The sequence below is a fragment of the Helianthus annuus genome, chromosome 14, assembly GCF_002127325.2.
Source record: "Helianthus annuus cultivar XRQ/B chromosome 14, HanXRQr2.0-SUNRISE, whole genome shotgun sequence".
Taxonomy (NCBI): Eukaryota; Viridiplantae; Streptophyta; class Magnoliopsida; order Asterales; family Asteraceae; genus Helianthus; species Helianthus annuus.
In genome coordinates, this window is record NC_035446.2 from 124,005,204 (window position 1) to 124,022,728 (window position 17,525).

At 37.8% G+C, this 17,525-nt stretch overlaps 1 protein-coding gene across 1 annotated transcript; it reads left to right on the plus strand.

Annotated features, from left to right (window-relative positions):
- Positions 1-12,257: 12,257 nt before the first annotated feature.
- LOC110904692 (putative pentatricopeptide repeat-containing protein At1g09680) lies at positions 12,258-14,146 on the plus strand. Its single transcript, XM_022150534.2, has one exon. The coding sequence runs from the start codon at positions 12,328-12,330 to the stop codon at positions 14,134-14,136; it is 1,809 nt and encodes a 602-aa protein (XP_022006226.1). The 5' UTR covers positions 12,258-12,327; the 3' UTR covers positions 14,137-14,146.
- Positions 14,147-17,525: the final 3,379 nt, after the last annotated feature.

A 17,525-nucleotide genomic window follows, 5' to 3' on the forward strand; every position in this document is an offset into this window, starting at 1 on the left:
ATCGAAGGATTCTCTAAGATCGCTGTGCCGCTTACCGCCCTTACTCATAAAGACAAGCCTTTTGTTTGGGGAACCGAACAAGAGTCTGCTTTTCAAACCCTCAAGCATATGCTTTGCAATGCTCCTGTTCTCACGTTGCCCGACGGAAACAACGATTTCATTGTCTATTGTGATGCTTCCAACCTTGGTATTGGCTGTGTTCTCATGCAACGGGACAACGTTATAGCTTACGCATCTCGTCAGCTCAAAATCCACGAGAAGAACTATACAACCCACGATCTCGAGCTAGGCGCAGTTGTTTTTGCATTGAAGATTTGGCGACACTACCTGTATGGTACCAAGTGTACGATCTTCACCGATCACAGGAGTTTACAACACATCTTTAATCAGAAAGACCTTAACATGCGTCAACGCCGATGGGTAGAACTTCTTAACGATTACGACTGTGAGATTCGTTATCACCCAGGCAAGGCAAATGTTATTGCCGACGCGCTCAGCAGACGGGGTTATTTGCTCAGTATTCGCAATACCCAAGCCCAGCATGATCTCGAAACCCTCATCCGCGAAGCCCAGCATGCTTGTTTTAATGAACGTACTTTGAAGAAAGAGAGGATCAATCACGATGGAGCTCAGCTGGTAAGAAGGCAAATGGGATTTTCTATTATTTGGACCGAATTTGGATCCCTAAGCGGACCGATTTGCGGAAAATTATAATGGATGAAGCCCACAAATCCCGATATTCTATTCATCCGGTGCCGATAAAATGTACCAGGACCTTCGCTACAAGTACTGGTGGCCGGGCATGAAACGGGATATTGCTCTTTATGTTGGAAGTTGCCTGACTTGTGCGAGATTTAAGGCTGAACATCAACGACCTTCTGGCTTACTTGAACAACCTCCAATCCCCATATGGAAGTGGGAAAGTATAGCTATGGATTTCATAACCAAACTTCCGCCCACGCCATCAGGTCACGACAGCATTTGGGTTATAGTTGATCGTCTGACCAAATCAGCCCACTTTTTGCCAATACGGGAAGACTACAAGGTAGAACGACTAGCCCGAATCTACACCGACGAGATCATTTGTAATCATGGTACGCCTCGCGACATCATCTCAGACCATGATGCTCGGTTTACTTTGCGATTGTGAGAAACGTTTCAAGCGGCTCTTGGTACGACGCTTAACCTGAGTACCGCATTCCATTCTCAAACCAACGGACAGACTGAAAGGACAATCCGTACTCTTGAAGACATACTCCGTGCGTATGTCATAGACTTTGGTGGTAGTTGGAACAAATACCTGCCGTTAGTCAAATTTTCGTACAACAACAGCTATCATGCCAGCATACAAATGGCACCATTCGAGGCCTTATATGGAAGAAGATGTCGTTCACCTATTGTGTGGCACGAGATCGGTCATTCGCAACTAACTGGTCCCGAGCTACTACAAGAGACGACTGACAAAATCCTCCAGATTCGAGACAACTTGTCGAAAGCCAGGGATAGACAGAAAAGTTACGCCGATAGAAGACGCAAGCCCCTTGAATTTGACGTTGGTGACTACGTACTCCTAAAGGTATCACCTAGGAAGGGTGTGGTCAGATTCGGCAAGAAAGGGAAACTAGCGCCTCGATATGTTGGACCTTTTAAGATTCTGGAAAGAATCGGAAAAGTCGCCTACAGACTCGAACTACCGGAGGAACTTAGTAACGTCCACCCAACTTTCCATGTGTCGAACCTCCGAAAGTGTCTAGCTGATCATGATCTGATTGTACCTCTCGACGACCTTCAAGTTAACGAAACGCTGCATTTCGTGGAAAAGCCTGTCGAAATCATGGATCGTCAAACCAAGCAACTAAGACGCTCGCGCATCCCTATCGTGAAAGTCCGATGGGAAGGCAAACGAGGCGCGTAGTTTACTTGGGAACTCGAAAGCGATATGAAGGCTAAGTACCCGCAGTTATTTAAATGAAGATCTAAAACGAGAAATTGGTAAAACATTCACGGTGCTGTGTAGCTTTCAGCCTAATTTCGGGACGAAATTCCCTAAACAAGGGGAGGCTGTAACACCCCGTGTTACCAAATGTCAAAGTCAAAGTCAAAGTCCAAGTCAAGTTTGACTTCCTTGACTGTAATTAGTCTATTCTATGTTTTATTATTCGTATTATGTGGAGTAAGTGTTGTTAAATCAATGTAATCGAACGAATCGAATGTTTAATCGACGCGAAACGCTTTACGACTGTGAATAGCAAGAAATAACAATGCGATAAAACCAATCAATCAATAATCAAGCTAATCAAATCATCAATCGAAATCGAAACTCGAATTATGCGAATTTGGTATTATATACGTGTGTGTGTGTGCCTTACGTGTTACCTGTGCGTGTTTACTTTATGTTATGTGTGGTGATCAATCGAATCGAAACTCGAAACTCAATCGAACTCAATCAAAATCGAATTATGATGAATGGTAGTGAAAGGGTAGTGTGAAATATAGATGCTTGTATGTAGATATAGTGGTTGGGATTAAAAGTAATTTGAATAGAAAACTCTATCGTACTCGTATCGCCTTCAATCGAAATCGAAATATCAAAAATCGTCGCACCGAACGCTCAAAGCAGGCTGTGAATCGATCAGGCTCTTAGCCGATCGAACAGCCCAGCCGATCGGACGGACTGTCCGATCGAGCAGGCTGTTCGATCGGGATGCCTGGCCGATCGGCCAGCTCTTTCCCCCTTTGGAAGCCTATAAATAGGCCTGTCATTGTCATTCTTTCCACTTTTGGAAACCCTCTGACCGACCAGCTCGTGTTCTTCACTATTTCTCAGATTTCTCTCAATCCCGGTAAGATTTCATCCTAAATCTTGTACGTTTTTTATCTATGCACACTCCTACACCTTTCTATCTTTCAAATCTTGATTTCTAACCATGAAATCATCAAGATCTAAGTGTTATAGGATGATGTCATCATGGTGTTCTTCAAGAACTTCATGTTTTGGCCTCAATCCACCAAGAATCACTTGGATCTAGCCGATTTCCACAGAAACAAACTAAGATCTATCACAGATCTGAACATTTACATGGTGTGAAGGATTGAAAGAAGGATTTCCAACTTTCTTTCAAATCTTTTACACTCAATGCCTTCAAACCGGTAGAAACGGAGCTTGAGCCAACTCACTAAACGTTCTAATGGTTTTGTGGTTCAAGCTTTGGATTCTATCTACGAGGTTCACCAATTTCGTGTTAAACGTTAAACTACCGTTCCGAACTGTTCACCGGCCGGACTTGGGTGATTCCTGTCCAAGCAGGGGAAACAAGTAAGAACGAAAGTGCAATGGTTCAGCTCGTTGTCAAAATACCTCGATATAACGTCAAACAATCAGAACAGCCAAGTGTTAGACGAACAGGCCGACCAGGTCAGAATGCTGACCGATCGAACAGGTTGTTCGAACGAACGGCCCAACCGATCAGACATATTAGCCGATCGACCAGGCCAGCCGATCGGCTAGCACATGGCCCCACACTTTGACAAATTCATGAAGTCTAGTATTGAACGAAGTGTTGTTCGATCGAACTACGGTTTGGGTTGAATTTCTCTTCGGATCATGAGATACTATGTTTCAACACTTAATCGATTTTTCAAACTCGTTCGACGTATTGGAGTGCCACCCGATCAAACATGCTGTCCGATCAGGTGACATCCTGCTGAGGACTTACTTCTGAAGTACCTAACCGATCGGTTAAGTCGGCTGATCGAACAGGCTGTTCGATCGATCGACCTGAAAGGTAAGAACACTTCAGTGTTCTCAAATACTACAACGAAAACTTCAAAAGGACAAGCCATCATACACAAACACATCCTACTCAAAGGAAGAAACAATCCACTCGAATAGTCCAACCGATCGAGCCTACCGGCCGATCGAACAGGCTGTACGAACGGACTGTCAAACCGAACGAACAACCCGTTCGATCGACCAGGCTGTTCGACCCATCATCACTTGTTTCCATTTAACGCGTTACTCATCGTTATGCCATCAAACTATTCAGGCTAACCCTACTCTCAAGCGCTCCCTTCAATCCATCAATCAATCGCTGTGAGTATACTCGAACCCTTTTTGCTTTAGCACTTTTGGGTGTTACATACGTTACTTATCTAAATCACAATCGATCACACTACTCAACTATTTAGACGCTAACCGTTCTGCATGTATTACGTGACTAAATGAATGCTTCTTGTTATGTTTACATGTGGAATGCTGTCTACCTGCCTTAACGACGTAGTACTATAGTTTGGACTCAGCACCCGTTCACACGGGGGTTGTTAAGGACAATTACTTGCATGGATTACGGTGGTAATCATGTATTGCGAACTGTCTCGGACAGTCAACCCGCAGTCATTGGTATCGATAGATCCATGTTGATAATTAACATGCATCGTTTTCCTCTGTGTACGTGCTGGTTATGCGTAAACTATTTCGAACTCTATATGCTATTATCAAACTTGTATGCTCACCTTTACATTTTATGTATTGACTTTATTTTAACGTATGTGACAGGCAATTAGGATGCTTATCTGCTAGGAAGGCGAGCTTAGAATAAGCATCTAGAGCATAGTTGTCTGCAGGTCTTGCAGATCGAGTCTCTAGAGGCAATTTAAACAATATTTATATTTGAATCTGAGTTGTCGGAACAGAATATTTGACTAGTTGTTATCTATAATAATTTGTTTTATTATTTGGGATACGGTATGGGACGTATTAATTAAACTAAATAGTAATGATAATTGTTGTGGAAACTTCTGGACAATCTGTTTCGCTCAGTGCCATGCCCCGATGATTCCGCCATTGGTTGGGGTGTGACACCGGATATACGAGGAAAGCCCTTGATCAATCTAGATCGCCGGCATAAAACCTCGAGAGATGACAATCGCAGCTGCCTTGTTCTTCTATTACTTCAAATATCAGGATACAGTGCAAGATGTGATGCGGATCAACTAGGTGTTACAAGGTAATTCGAGTACAAGTGTTTGTGTGCAGTGATTGCTAGTAGCTAGAGTGTAAATTGTGCTAATGAAAGTGTGTGCCTTAACTTGATCCGATCCATCTATTTATAGTAAAAGAAATTTAACAAACTACCCTATTAAACCGGGATTCGGAGGATATTCCCCATACGAACGTTGTAGACCTGGTCTTTCGGGTTCAACGTCTCTCACATAACTGGTTTGCCCGCGTCTTAAGGAGAAGAGTTCCACTTGACCGTTAGTGACCCACAGCTTCTAACCTGCACGTGGTTAATTTAGCTAATACCAGGATATAGCACCAGGATGTTACCAATATCCTGATCTGGTATCCTGATCACAAGTAAACAATAAAAAGCAGAATATTAGTCAGGATATATATGCTCAGAAAATGACCCATAACAGTATGTAAGGCTTAAATCTCGATAATTTGTTTATATATATAGGTGCTTCCATTTAGCAAAGGGGTGGGTGGTGGTGGTTTCAGCAAGTGGGGGCAGTGGGTGATGGTTAAGAGTGGTGAGTTGTGATTGATGGTGGTAAATGGGTGGGTGGGGGTGGTGGTGGTGGTGGTAGAAGAGTGGTAGAGAGTACTTATTTATTTTTTTAAAGTTTTTTAAATAAAATGGTTAGTTATTTAAGTTATTTACATAATTAGTCACTAAAAGATGAAATGACAAAATTGCCCTCTTGTGCAAGGCACATGACCAGAGTTAGCATAAAAAAATTAACTAAGTTAGAGGAAAAGGACAAAACGTGTAGCATTTGAAAACATTAAGTACAAAACTCATCAATTTTAAAGGAAAAGGACGCCGCCTCCAATTTGATATAAAGATAAAGGACAAAACTTGTAATTTAATCTTCATTTTTAAAAAGCTTGAAAGATGGCTTATACTTAAGTCATGAATCGATCTACTCATGTTTCATATTAAAGTTATCTTACACAATTTTAGTCCTTGTGTAGTTGTGTTTCGTTAAAATTTTATTGGGTTTTTGGGCCCATGAGGAAAGCCGAATAATTTGTATGACTTATTTCTATTTTTATAGACGGATAAAAGGATAAGACGAGAAGAATAAGCTCAGTAGTTTTTCTAGCCACAAATTAGAAGAAGAATGTTACATAAGACTTAGCAAGAAAAAAGAGAGAAGAAGAATTTCGTCATCTACAAACCCATCTACAAAGACCGTTCATGTCCCAGAGATTGAACTGTTGGATCGTTCTGATTTTTTGACAAAGTCTTCAGAACATCTGGGCGACCTTATCCAGCGGTGGGTTATGTTAATCACGTTTGGAAGTCGAGTTTACAGCCTCTATTCGCAACTGTAGAATTGTTGGTGACATTCTTTCTTTTGTCTGTGTTTTGATTCCATATGCTTGACTTGGTTAATTTCAAGTATATGATGTTTGTTGTATGCCTTTTGTCACAACTGCCGACCACACCCTGGACGGGAGTCATGAACAGTCAAGTGGAACCGGTGGTTATTTTGAAAATATTGCAGCGGAAATTTCAATACCGGTACCGAGCTCATCCCTAACACCCACCCATGCACAAAGGCGGGTTTCACTTGATCAAACTCCCATCAGTCACAACTAACGACTGTCACCTGGAAGACCATAAGAACATCTCTGACAATGATATTCTCTGTTGGAGCAGACCTCACCCAACCACCACTAGTGATTGCCATAGAAGGGACCACAAGGACATTCCCAACAACGACATATCTCCAATTCACTCACTTTACACGGAATTCTCTTAATCCAAACATATTACTTATTCTCATCAAGGGCATACTCTGTAACACCTCGCTTTTTGTAACTTTCCTTATTTAGAAAATTTATCTTGTATTATATTTTTGGAAACTTGTATTCTTTTTGTGTTCGTCTTTCATTTCAAAACATTGTAATCTGAGACTTGAATCATAATAAAAGCTCGATCTTTTGTATATCTTGTTATGCGTAATTCGTAAATACTTGTTATACATTCATTATACATACTTAACTGATAATTATACGCAAATCCATACTTGTTTGTACATGCAAAATCCATTTATACACACATTTATTTATACATTACACTTATGCATTGCACTTACACGTTTAAAACGCTTAGAACCGACAAAACGCGTGCAAAGCAACAAACTGGAATCTTCGTGCAATAGGGGAAACCCTCTCGTGCAAAAGGGCCTTTCGCACGGAAGGTCCATGTCGCCCGAAACCTCATGTCGCCCCAAATCTCACCTAACCCTATAAATACACACCCACACCTTCATTTCTCACCTTCCACAACTCCGAAAATTCTCTCAACTTACTGAAATCGCACACTTGAGCTCAGCTACTTCCAGAACTCTCCTAAGTGAGTTTACAACTCACAAACACCTTGATTTCTTCTACTCTTCTGAACTTTTCTACATTCTTCACATTAGTTCACTCGGTTATGAAGATTTGCCTTGGCAATCTAATGGTAACTCTCAAATAATGAAGACCAAGCTGAATAAGTGAAGATTATCTTTCAAACTTTTTATAAAACAAGCTTTCTGTTACTAAACTTGGCCGAATCAGAGACTAATCGAGCTCACAAGCTAAGTTCATGGCTGTGGGTTAGTGTTAGAGTCGATTCCAGATGAGAAGATGAATAGTTCAACCAAAACCGAGTTGTTTTCATTTTGAAACAGAGCCTCTCGCACGAAAGGCAGTCCTGTCGCACGAAAGGATACCTCTTTCGCGCGACAGAGACACCCTATCACGCGAAAGGTGTTGTTTCACCTTGTTCTAACATTTTCTAAGCGTTGTATGTTGATCAGATCCTCATTTTCGATGTGAACGATTCTGATGAAACAATGTGTGAACCGTGGAAGCCTTGGTTTCCAATCTAGTTCCACCACCTCACTTGAACTTATAAAATGAACACCCAAACAATCTCTTAGACCTAGAATAAGTTAATCCCGTCCAGCCTCCAAAACTTACTTCATTCTTTCCATGTTGGGACGGCACACCCAGGTTGTTCTTGTTCGGTTGTGGGGTTATTTAATTCCTGTTATTTACCTTCCTATTATTCATGACCAACCGGTTAGTTAACTAAGTTAACTAACTTGTGCTTTGGTGAACTATAACGAGGTTATTAACTCCATGCATGACTTCTATGAACTCTTTGACATTCTGGACTATACTATACTATACCTATAACTAAATAACTTAACTGGACACACAAACATAGCTGTTCAATGGTTAAAACGTTCGAAACAAAGTTCGGTTCTCATCAAACAGATCCCTGTCGCACGAAAAGTAATCCCTTTCGCGCGAAAGGCTTCTTGTCGTGCGAACTGTCCTTTCGCCAAAACAGTTTGTGTCATTTCAGTTTCTGATTATTCTGTTTCCGCGTTCCTCACTACTGATTCTGACAAGCAAATCAGGACCCGTGAAATCATAGAAAACTCAGTGTCTTAACGAGTGCCTGGACAGTTTCTGTTTTATTATACATTCATACTTAAATACTTATGTACTCCAAATCCTCTGTTCAATCTCCCACAACTCACGCCTTCGTTTACCCCTGTAGGGTAACCTTGACGTTCCTATGCCCGTCAACAACTCAACTCTTCTACTTGCGGGATTAACTAAGAAGACTTAGCAAAACCGTGAGTATACTCGAACGCTCTTTTTACTTTTCACACTTTGGGTGCAATATGTTTGTTATTAAACCTACATAGTTACACTTAGACTTTTATACAAACGCACAAACAATCCCATATATGCATGCTAATACGTTATACTTGATTCATTTATCTGGATTATTCTTATGTGATAAACTTGTCATTAACTTCGTACGAACCTCCATTTAACATGTATAGCGCTATAGGAGTAACGCACCGCCTGTAGTCTTATGGTCATGTTAAATTTAATTCTTGCGGTAATCAAAGGATTGACTTGAATATTCGCATGCCAGTTTTACATTAATCTTGATAACTTAGTCTGCTATATGGATTCGTTTAAATCATTTTTATACTTATCTTATGTATTAATCTTGTATACTCTCCAATACTTTTGTATGAACCATGTATTTTAAACATATTGCAGGTTGATGATGTTGCCACTTATGAAATCTATTAGGGACGCCTTAGAAACCCATTTTGAATTACTAGATAGATTGTTGTACTTGTGTTATTTTGTTGTATTTTGTTTCGTGTAATGTTGTTGTACTGTGGAACAATTGTTGTACTTTGTTTCCCAATTGTAATTTGACAATGATGTTATGAAATGAAATCAATTTACTTTAAATTATTGTCGCAAATAGTGTTATGAAGTTTCAAGCAATCTCGTTTGTCTTACTCCAGTGTTTCCGTCATCGATTGGGGTGTGACATACCCACCCCTAGCCGAGGGTGGGCGGGTGCACCCCTTGAAAAAACAAATTTTAGTGTTGTTTTTCGTCGGAAATTTTGACCGCACCCCTTGGAAATTTTCACCCGTGCCCCTTGAAAATTTTCAACCGCCTCACTTAGAAAAAATATTATAAAACTAAAAAAAATATCAAACATTGATTATTATTTTATATATAAGCATATAACACAATTTATATAATTATTCTTTAACCACTTATTAACTTAATTACTTAACCTAATCAAAACTCAATCTACAATCTATTTTTATTAACCAAATCTCAAACTCAACCCAAAGAAATTTGAACTAAATAAAATAACCAAAACCCATCCACCCATTCCAATTCCAACTCCAAATCCCGCCCAAAAAACACTCCCAACGACTTGACGCAACTGCTCACTGTCGGACGACTTTTTTTTGCTGGAAAACCAACATTCCGGCGAGACCGACCCATATTACGCCAGAATTCTAATATAGAACTAGTATGGTTTCTTTATTGATTCTTTTTATTTTATGTGATGATTAGGAGAAAATATAGACGTATAAGTGTTTGATCTTTTTATATTTTTTTGATATTTTTTCGGTTGTTCTAGACTTGTAGTTGAATGATTTTGTTGTTTTATTTATAGCTTTGTTTGTTTAAATGATTAGTTACAAGTAATCAACATTTAATAATAGGGCCTGAATGTTTGAAAATAAAATTGAAAATTATAGACTATGGTTGATCATTATTGTTTATTTTATTAAGTGTTTGTAACCATGAGTAAGAATGGATTGATTAATGAACTTATGAAATGATTTATATGTGATAGTAACCATGAGTAAGAATGTAATGAACTTATGGAGTGTTTAGTATCTCCAAATGATGCTTTGGATAGATTTCAAAAAATGAAAAGTTGTAGGGCACAATTTTAAATGCGTTTGTAATGATATTTGACGTATTTTTGATGATTATACAAATTTTTGTTTAATGTTCTTTTGTCCTATATGATCTGACCCGACCCGCTATGAACCGATTTTTTTATATAGCTAGGGATCTAAAATCTTTAAAAATATTCCTAGCAAAAAATTTCAGTGTCCGTCACTAATTCTCATGCCAGATAGTGGTTATGAAAAGAACCACCACCTTCTCCTTCTTGTAACGTTAATGTTTTCCAGATGATCAATCCCATTCAAACTCAAAAGAAATTAGAGCCTTCACAACCTATGAAATGATAGTTATACCCCTCACTAAACTAGTGTTTCTTCACCTACATAATGTTCTTTTAATAGAACTAGCTTTAAAGAAGTTAGCTACGTTGTGGCGAATTTCTTTAGTCTGTGTTTACATGTGTTTTGAAATCAGTACGAGCGTGTTGTGAACGGAACTGCTGACAAGAATAAAAAGAAAATGTAGAAAAAAACACTAAAAGATAACCGAAAAAAATCAACAAAAAAAAGTTGTATGGTAACGATGTTATTCGTATGAAACCTATGGTCAGAGATGAGCAAATTGTTCTGGGTACTGGTACCAAATTTGTCGAACCGAAAGATCGTAAGTACCAATTCGGTACCGACTTTTGGCGTTCCTGGTACCGGTTTACAACCGTTTTTTACCTTCATATATCGGTACCGTAACCGGTATTTTTGGTATCAGTACCGATTCTGTATCGGTTGGCACCGAGCTCATCCCTAACCCTGAAACTAAAAAAAGAAAAATTAAAAGTTGAAGAAAATCAACAAAAAAAAGTTGTACGATACCGTTGTTCGTACAGTAACCGTGATCAGGGATGAGCAAATAGTACCGGGTAGCAGCACTGAATTTCCCGAACGAAAAGATTTCCAATATCAATTCGGCACCAACTTTTGACGTTTTCTGTATTAGTGTCGTTTTTTACCTTCATGTACTGATACCGAACAGGACCGTCCCGGTATTTTCGATACCAGTATTGTTTCGATACCGGTTGACACCAAGCTTATCCCATCCCCTGATATTAAAAAAGGATAAAAGTTAAAAAGTAAAGAAAATAACTATTATTATAATATTAAAATGAGTTAAATACATAGTTAGTCCCTGTGGTTTGCACAAAGTAACATACTTAGCTACTAATAGTTTAAAATCACATTCTAGAGTGTTAACTTTTCATTTTGTAACGTTTGGAGGTATTAACGTTATTTGTAGGTTTAAAATCTCATTCTATTAGTACCTAAGTATGTTATTTTGTGCAAACCACATGGACAAACTATGTTAATACCCTAGAAGTTAATACCTCCAAACGTTACAAAATGAAAAGTTAATACCCTAGAATGTGATTTTAAACTATTAGTACCTAAGTATGTTATTTTGTGCAAACCACAGGGACTAACTATGTAATTAACTCTATTAAAATAATGAAAGTATTAAAAAAACTATATATTATTATTATATTAAAATCACTATTCATTTCAATTTATTTAGTAATATATAGTAATAATTTGTTGTAATCGTTATAGTTTTACATATACAATTATTATATTTATACATCTTTTTACCCAAATCGGCCCAATAAAATATTTAACACTAAATCTAAAATAAAACCTTAAGGCGTCAAATAACAATTTTCACTCATACAATATGCTCATCACTGCATTGCAACATGCTCTCACCCTAAGTCGATCATCTCACACTCTCACCGTCATCGTTCTCTAGAGTCATCTTATCGGCCATAACATTTTCATTCATAAAAAAATTATGATATGATATATGACTACTTCTTAAGACATAAATATTGAAATATAACATTGTTTTTGTCTCTCTTTGCAAACTTGGTCCAAATTGATCGTCGCTAACACGGAAATCTTGAAAAATACTCGATTGATTTTTGGCTTGCACAAGCCAAGCAAAGGTTCACTCGGCTCGGCTCGTAAACAACCCTACTGTCCTACCAACAAAGATATAGATGTTGAGTTCGAGGGTGTATGCAGAGTCAAGACAGCACATTCGTGTATACGAGTATGCGCAGCTTCAGAACACCCCAACTCCAATTCCTCCGCCGTGTTTCCTCCATCTCCGCCCCCTTTGCCACCCGCTGCTACTCTTCATTCAACAATACTGACCCACTCCTCACCACTCTCTCCGAAGCCATCGCCAACAACTCCATCCCACTCGAGACCTCCATTCGCACCCTCCTCCCATCTCTCAAACCCTCCCACATCATCCACCTTATCACCACCAACCCCCACTCTCTTTCCCCACACGCCCTCTTCTCCTTCTTCCAATGGCTCTCAACTCGCCCCCCTTTTCGTCACACCCTCCAATCTTACTTCACCATGATCACGCACCTCTCAGCTCATCACATGTATCCACAAGCCCAATCTCTACTCCATATCATAGTCTCACAAAAAGGCAAACACTCTGCTACTTCCGTCTTTCAAGCATTTGTACAAACACAAGGTACCCAACATGAATCACACCACGATTTTGTGCTTAATTCTTTGATCAACTGTTATGTGGATAATGGGTTTGTTTCCGATGCTGTTCAGTTAATTAGGCTTGCAAAGGAGAAGAATTTTAGGGTTTGTTTCGAGTGTTATGATCGAGTTTTTGAGTGTTTGTTGAAGTCGAATAACAATGTGGGTGCTTGGGGTTTTTATTTGGAGGTTTTGGGATGTGGGTATTCTCCGAATGTATATGTTTTTAATAAGTTGATGCATAGGTTTGTGAAGGAAGGTATGGTTTATGATGCGAACAAGGTGTTCGATGAAATGCCTAAGTGGGGGGTGAGGCCGAGTTTGGTTAGTTTTAATACTTTGTTGAATGGGTATTGTAAATTAGGGAAATTGAGTGAAGGGTTTAGGTTGAAGAAGGTTATAGTAGAGAATGGGCTTGTACCGGATGTGTTTACTTACAGTGTTATGATTAATGGGTTGTGTAAAGGAGGTAAGTTAGGTGACGCGCATCAGCTGTTCGATGAAATGTGTAAAAGAGGTTTGAACCCAAATGATGTTATATTTACCACGCTGATTAATGGGTTGTGCAGAAATGCGAAGGTCGATTTGGCTATGCAAATGTACGGTAAAATGGTGGTTAGAGGTGTGAAAGCGGATTTGATTACTTTTAACACACTTATTAATGGCCTTTGCAAGAGCGGTAGAATAACCGAAGCTAGGTATCTAATAGATGAAATGACCCGGGTAGGATTAAAAGCCGACAAAGTTACATACACGTCTCTTCTTGACGGGTGTTGCAAAGAGGGAAATTTGGATATGGCACTTGGGGTTAAGGAGAAAATGGTGAATGAAGGCGTCGAGCTTGATAATGTGACATTCACAGCACTAATATCGGGCTTATGCAGGGAAGGATTAGTCATAGAGGCAGAAAAGACGTTGAGGGAAATGAGGAAGTCGGGTTTGAAAACCGATGCTGCAACTTACACCATGGTTATTGACGGGTTCTGTAAGAAGGGTGACGTTAAGACGGGGTTCCATTTGCTAAAGGAGATGCGTCGGGATGGAGTTATACCAGGAGTTATAACATATAACGTGCTGATGATCGGGTTGTGTAAACTTGGGCAGTTGAAAAATGCAAATAAGTTGTTGCGATCGATGCTTGATTTGGGTGTGCTTCCAGATGACATAACGTATAATATTCTTTTGGATGGTCATTGTAAATATGGTGATCCAGAATTGTTTGAGAAATTGAGTAGTGAAAAAGGACTTATTAGTGATTATGCTTCTTATATCTCTTTAGTTGAAGTGTCTACTAAACATTATTATTATAAGAGATGACGTTTGTTCATTGAGTTTTAGCTGAATAAAAAGCCCATCAAAATCACTTAATAGTATGGTTGTTAGAAAGCTTATTGTATTGACATGGGATTAGCGCTGTACAAATGGCTCTAAGCTCACTTGAAATCAGCTTGTAAATTTCGTTTACCGACGTTAACGTTTGTAAAAGTTTTGTGCATTTGAACGAACAGACACGAACGCAATGTATGTGTAAACTTACATGTGTCAAAACTGGTTTACTACATTATCGGTTTTTGCATCTTTGGTTACCTTTACTGAAACTTTGTTGTAAGACTTTTGTTTCAGTGTCTTTAGAGCAGTTCGTTGTATAAGTCTACAATTCAGACCGAAAATAAAATAGAGTTTTCTTTGTTTGTGTTGCTTCTGGTTTAATGTTCTTAGCTTTTTGTTAAGTCATCACTCGAATGATAAGAGTAGAGGTTAGTTCAATATAAATGTCTGTTTTTTAAAAATCTGATTCTTCAGCAGTTGCCATTTAATTTCGTTTTGTAATATGTGATGGTGAAGGAAACTAATCCTGTATTTTACATGCATCAATTAGGCAAGACTGTATTATAATTTAGTTACAAAATTGGAAAGAAAATAATTCAAAAGCTGTAAAACCCGTGAGCATCGCAGCTGATGTGTGGAGATCGGTTCAAATTTTCATTACACACTGACATGCCACTTTGTAGACTGCAACTCATTCCATAGCACGTATTGTGCTCGTTTTTGTTCGATTAGAATATTATATTAAAACACTGACGTTTGTTTATATGCTGTGTAGACACAAAAAGTATTTACCTATTTGGGTACTTTGAAAAATATTTACCTATTTGGGTACTTTTCTAAATCCCTTTAATTTTTTACCTAATTTATACATTTCTTTTTATTTTTCTACCCAAAGTAAAATTAGATTACTCAGAGAATTAGATTCAGCAAAAATATGAGTAATTATTTTTTGTAAAAAAATAAAAAATTTTGCAAATATTCAAAAAAAATCTGCAAAAATTCTACAAAAAAAAATATGCGAAAAATACACAAAAAATCTGCAAAAATATATTAAAAAATTCTACAATAATCCTGCAAAGTTATAATCTATATAAAAAAAACGTAGGATCTATAGGGTAATAGAAAAAAAAAACTTAGAATATTTCTCCAATATTCTGCAAAAAATATTATAAAAAAACCATATAATCTATAGGGTAATTGTAACGCCCTGCTTTTTCATACTTTCCATAATTAGAAAGCTCGCCTTGTAATGCTATTTTTGGAAATCTTGTATTATTGTAGTGGTCTTTTCGTTGTAAAATCCGAGACTTGGATCATAAATAAAATTCGTATTTCTTTAAATTCACCATCTACATATTCATACATGTTCATACGTTGGAATTCATTGTACATCGAATCCTTATTTGTAATTCATACTTATACGATACTCATTCACGGTGCATGTCCATGCTTGTCCTTAAATTGTTGATACCTAAAAACCCCTAATAATATACTTATTTATACAACGGTTAATCATCTAAAATGTGACATATACTTGTCACTTACAAACATGTTACATACTTGTACATTACACTTTTTACCTAGTTAAATCATGTTTTATTTCATATTTCACCTTGTTACAAGTTAGGGGAAACATTGTTGCATATTATTACACAACTTAATTAACAAAATTACTCATTATAATGTTTTAAAAAAATAAAAAAAATAAAGAAACATGGCAGCCCCAATTCAGCAAAATTCAGCCCCATATAGTTGGGTTTTGTGGGCTAGTTTCAAGGTGTAACCCCTTCTAAACACTTACAAAGCCCAACCCATTGAAACCCTAATCCTTCCCCCTATAAATACCACTTATAACCAGCCTCCCTACCACTTTTGCAACACTAAAAACTCTCAAAACATCCTCCAAACCGTAGCTGAAAGCAAGGGTTCGAGCAGATTGACACCCCTTCACGAAAATGAGCATAACTCACTCAATTCTTATCCGATTCACTCGATTCTTTTTCCTACTACTTTGTATTGACCTTATCTACGTTTCCACGGGTTTTTCACAGTAAATAAGTCCCTGGAACTCCAGCAAAAAGGCTCCAAAGTCCACTGATTGTTTTTGTTTTCATGAAATCCTTGTTATTTCTTACCAAACTTGAGTCTATCTCATCTCAAACCTATGTCCTAATGCTTACAACACTTTAGTGGTTGGTTAGGCTTAAAAACAAGGTTGAGACACTTAAAAATTAGAGGATTAAACCTCATAAACTTAGTGATTTGTTTAGGGTTTTTAACCCACAAGTCATGTCAAACTTTGTCTTTGATACATGAGTGATTATGGAACAACTTGGGTTGTCCAAACATACAATCCTCACATGATTTGATGATTTCTCTTAGTTAGTGTGTATATTTCTTATTCTTTATTGTATGTTCATGACCATCCTTGGTTGTTTTTTTACATCAAGTGTAGTGGTGAACACATAGAGGTGCCTAAATGGAAGACTTGATCTTCCTACCTCCTACATGATTTCAATGACATTTAGAGGTACCAAAATGAAGATTTTAATCTTCTACCTCATGCTTGAACTATTGGACATATATTATATAACCTAAATATATTATTCGAATAATCGAATCTTTGATGATGAACTAGTGTTCATATGTCGGGGTACTAGATTACATCATCCTAGACTATGATAACTTGTCACGATTCTAATGGAACCTTGTTCCATGAAAACATCTAAACTCCTTCGAGTTTCCTAGTGTCAAGAACAAGCATCATATGTACTAAATGATTATTTTCCATGTTATTCTCATATCTTATTTTTATGTTGTTTTAAATACCGAATCTCGACTCTAAACATACTTGAACTTTAACCCTTATACATTCGGACTCTAAATCTCTACTCGTCAACAATTGGATAATCGGAAAGCATATGCAAGCCTTGTGAGTATACTCGTATTCCCCCTTTTACTTTTATCACTTTTGGGGTGTAACATGTTTATCTATCAACAAACTTACACATGAACATTTTGCTTAAACACATGAACATTCCTACAACATGCTTGTATACATGATGGCTTGATACTTTAAACTTGGGTGAAACTTATGTGTTGAATTTATCATTAACTTCGTACGAGCCAAACCGTGACATATGTAGCGCTATAGGATTAACGACCCGCCCTTTATCATCGGTAATGTCATGAGCATATTGCGTTTCCTTGGTTTGATATGTTAGACACATGCCATGTTTAAATGTTTATCTTGAATCACATGCTTGCTATGAGGAATTGTTTAAACTTATCTTTTACTATGTATGTATCAAACTTGTATACTCGCCTTTGCCTTTGCATTGAATTATTTTAAACATGTTACAAGTTGATGAGGATGT

Excerpts from the sequence above, each read along its gene's own strand:
- LOC110904692 (XM_022150534.2), top strand. The coding sequence starts at position 12,328 with ATGCAGAGTCAAGACAGCACATTCGTGTATACGAGTATGCGCAGCTTC.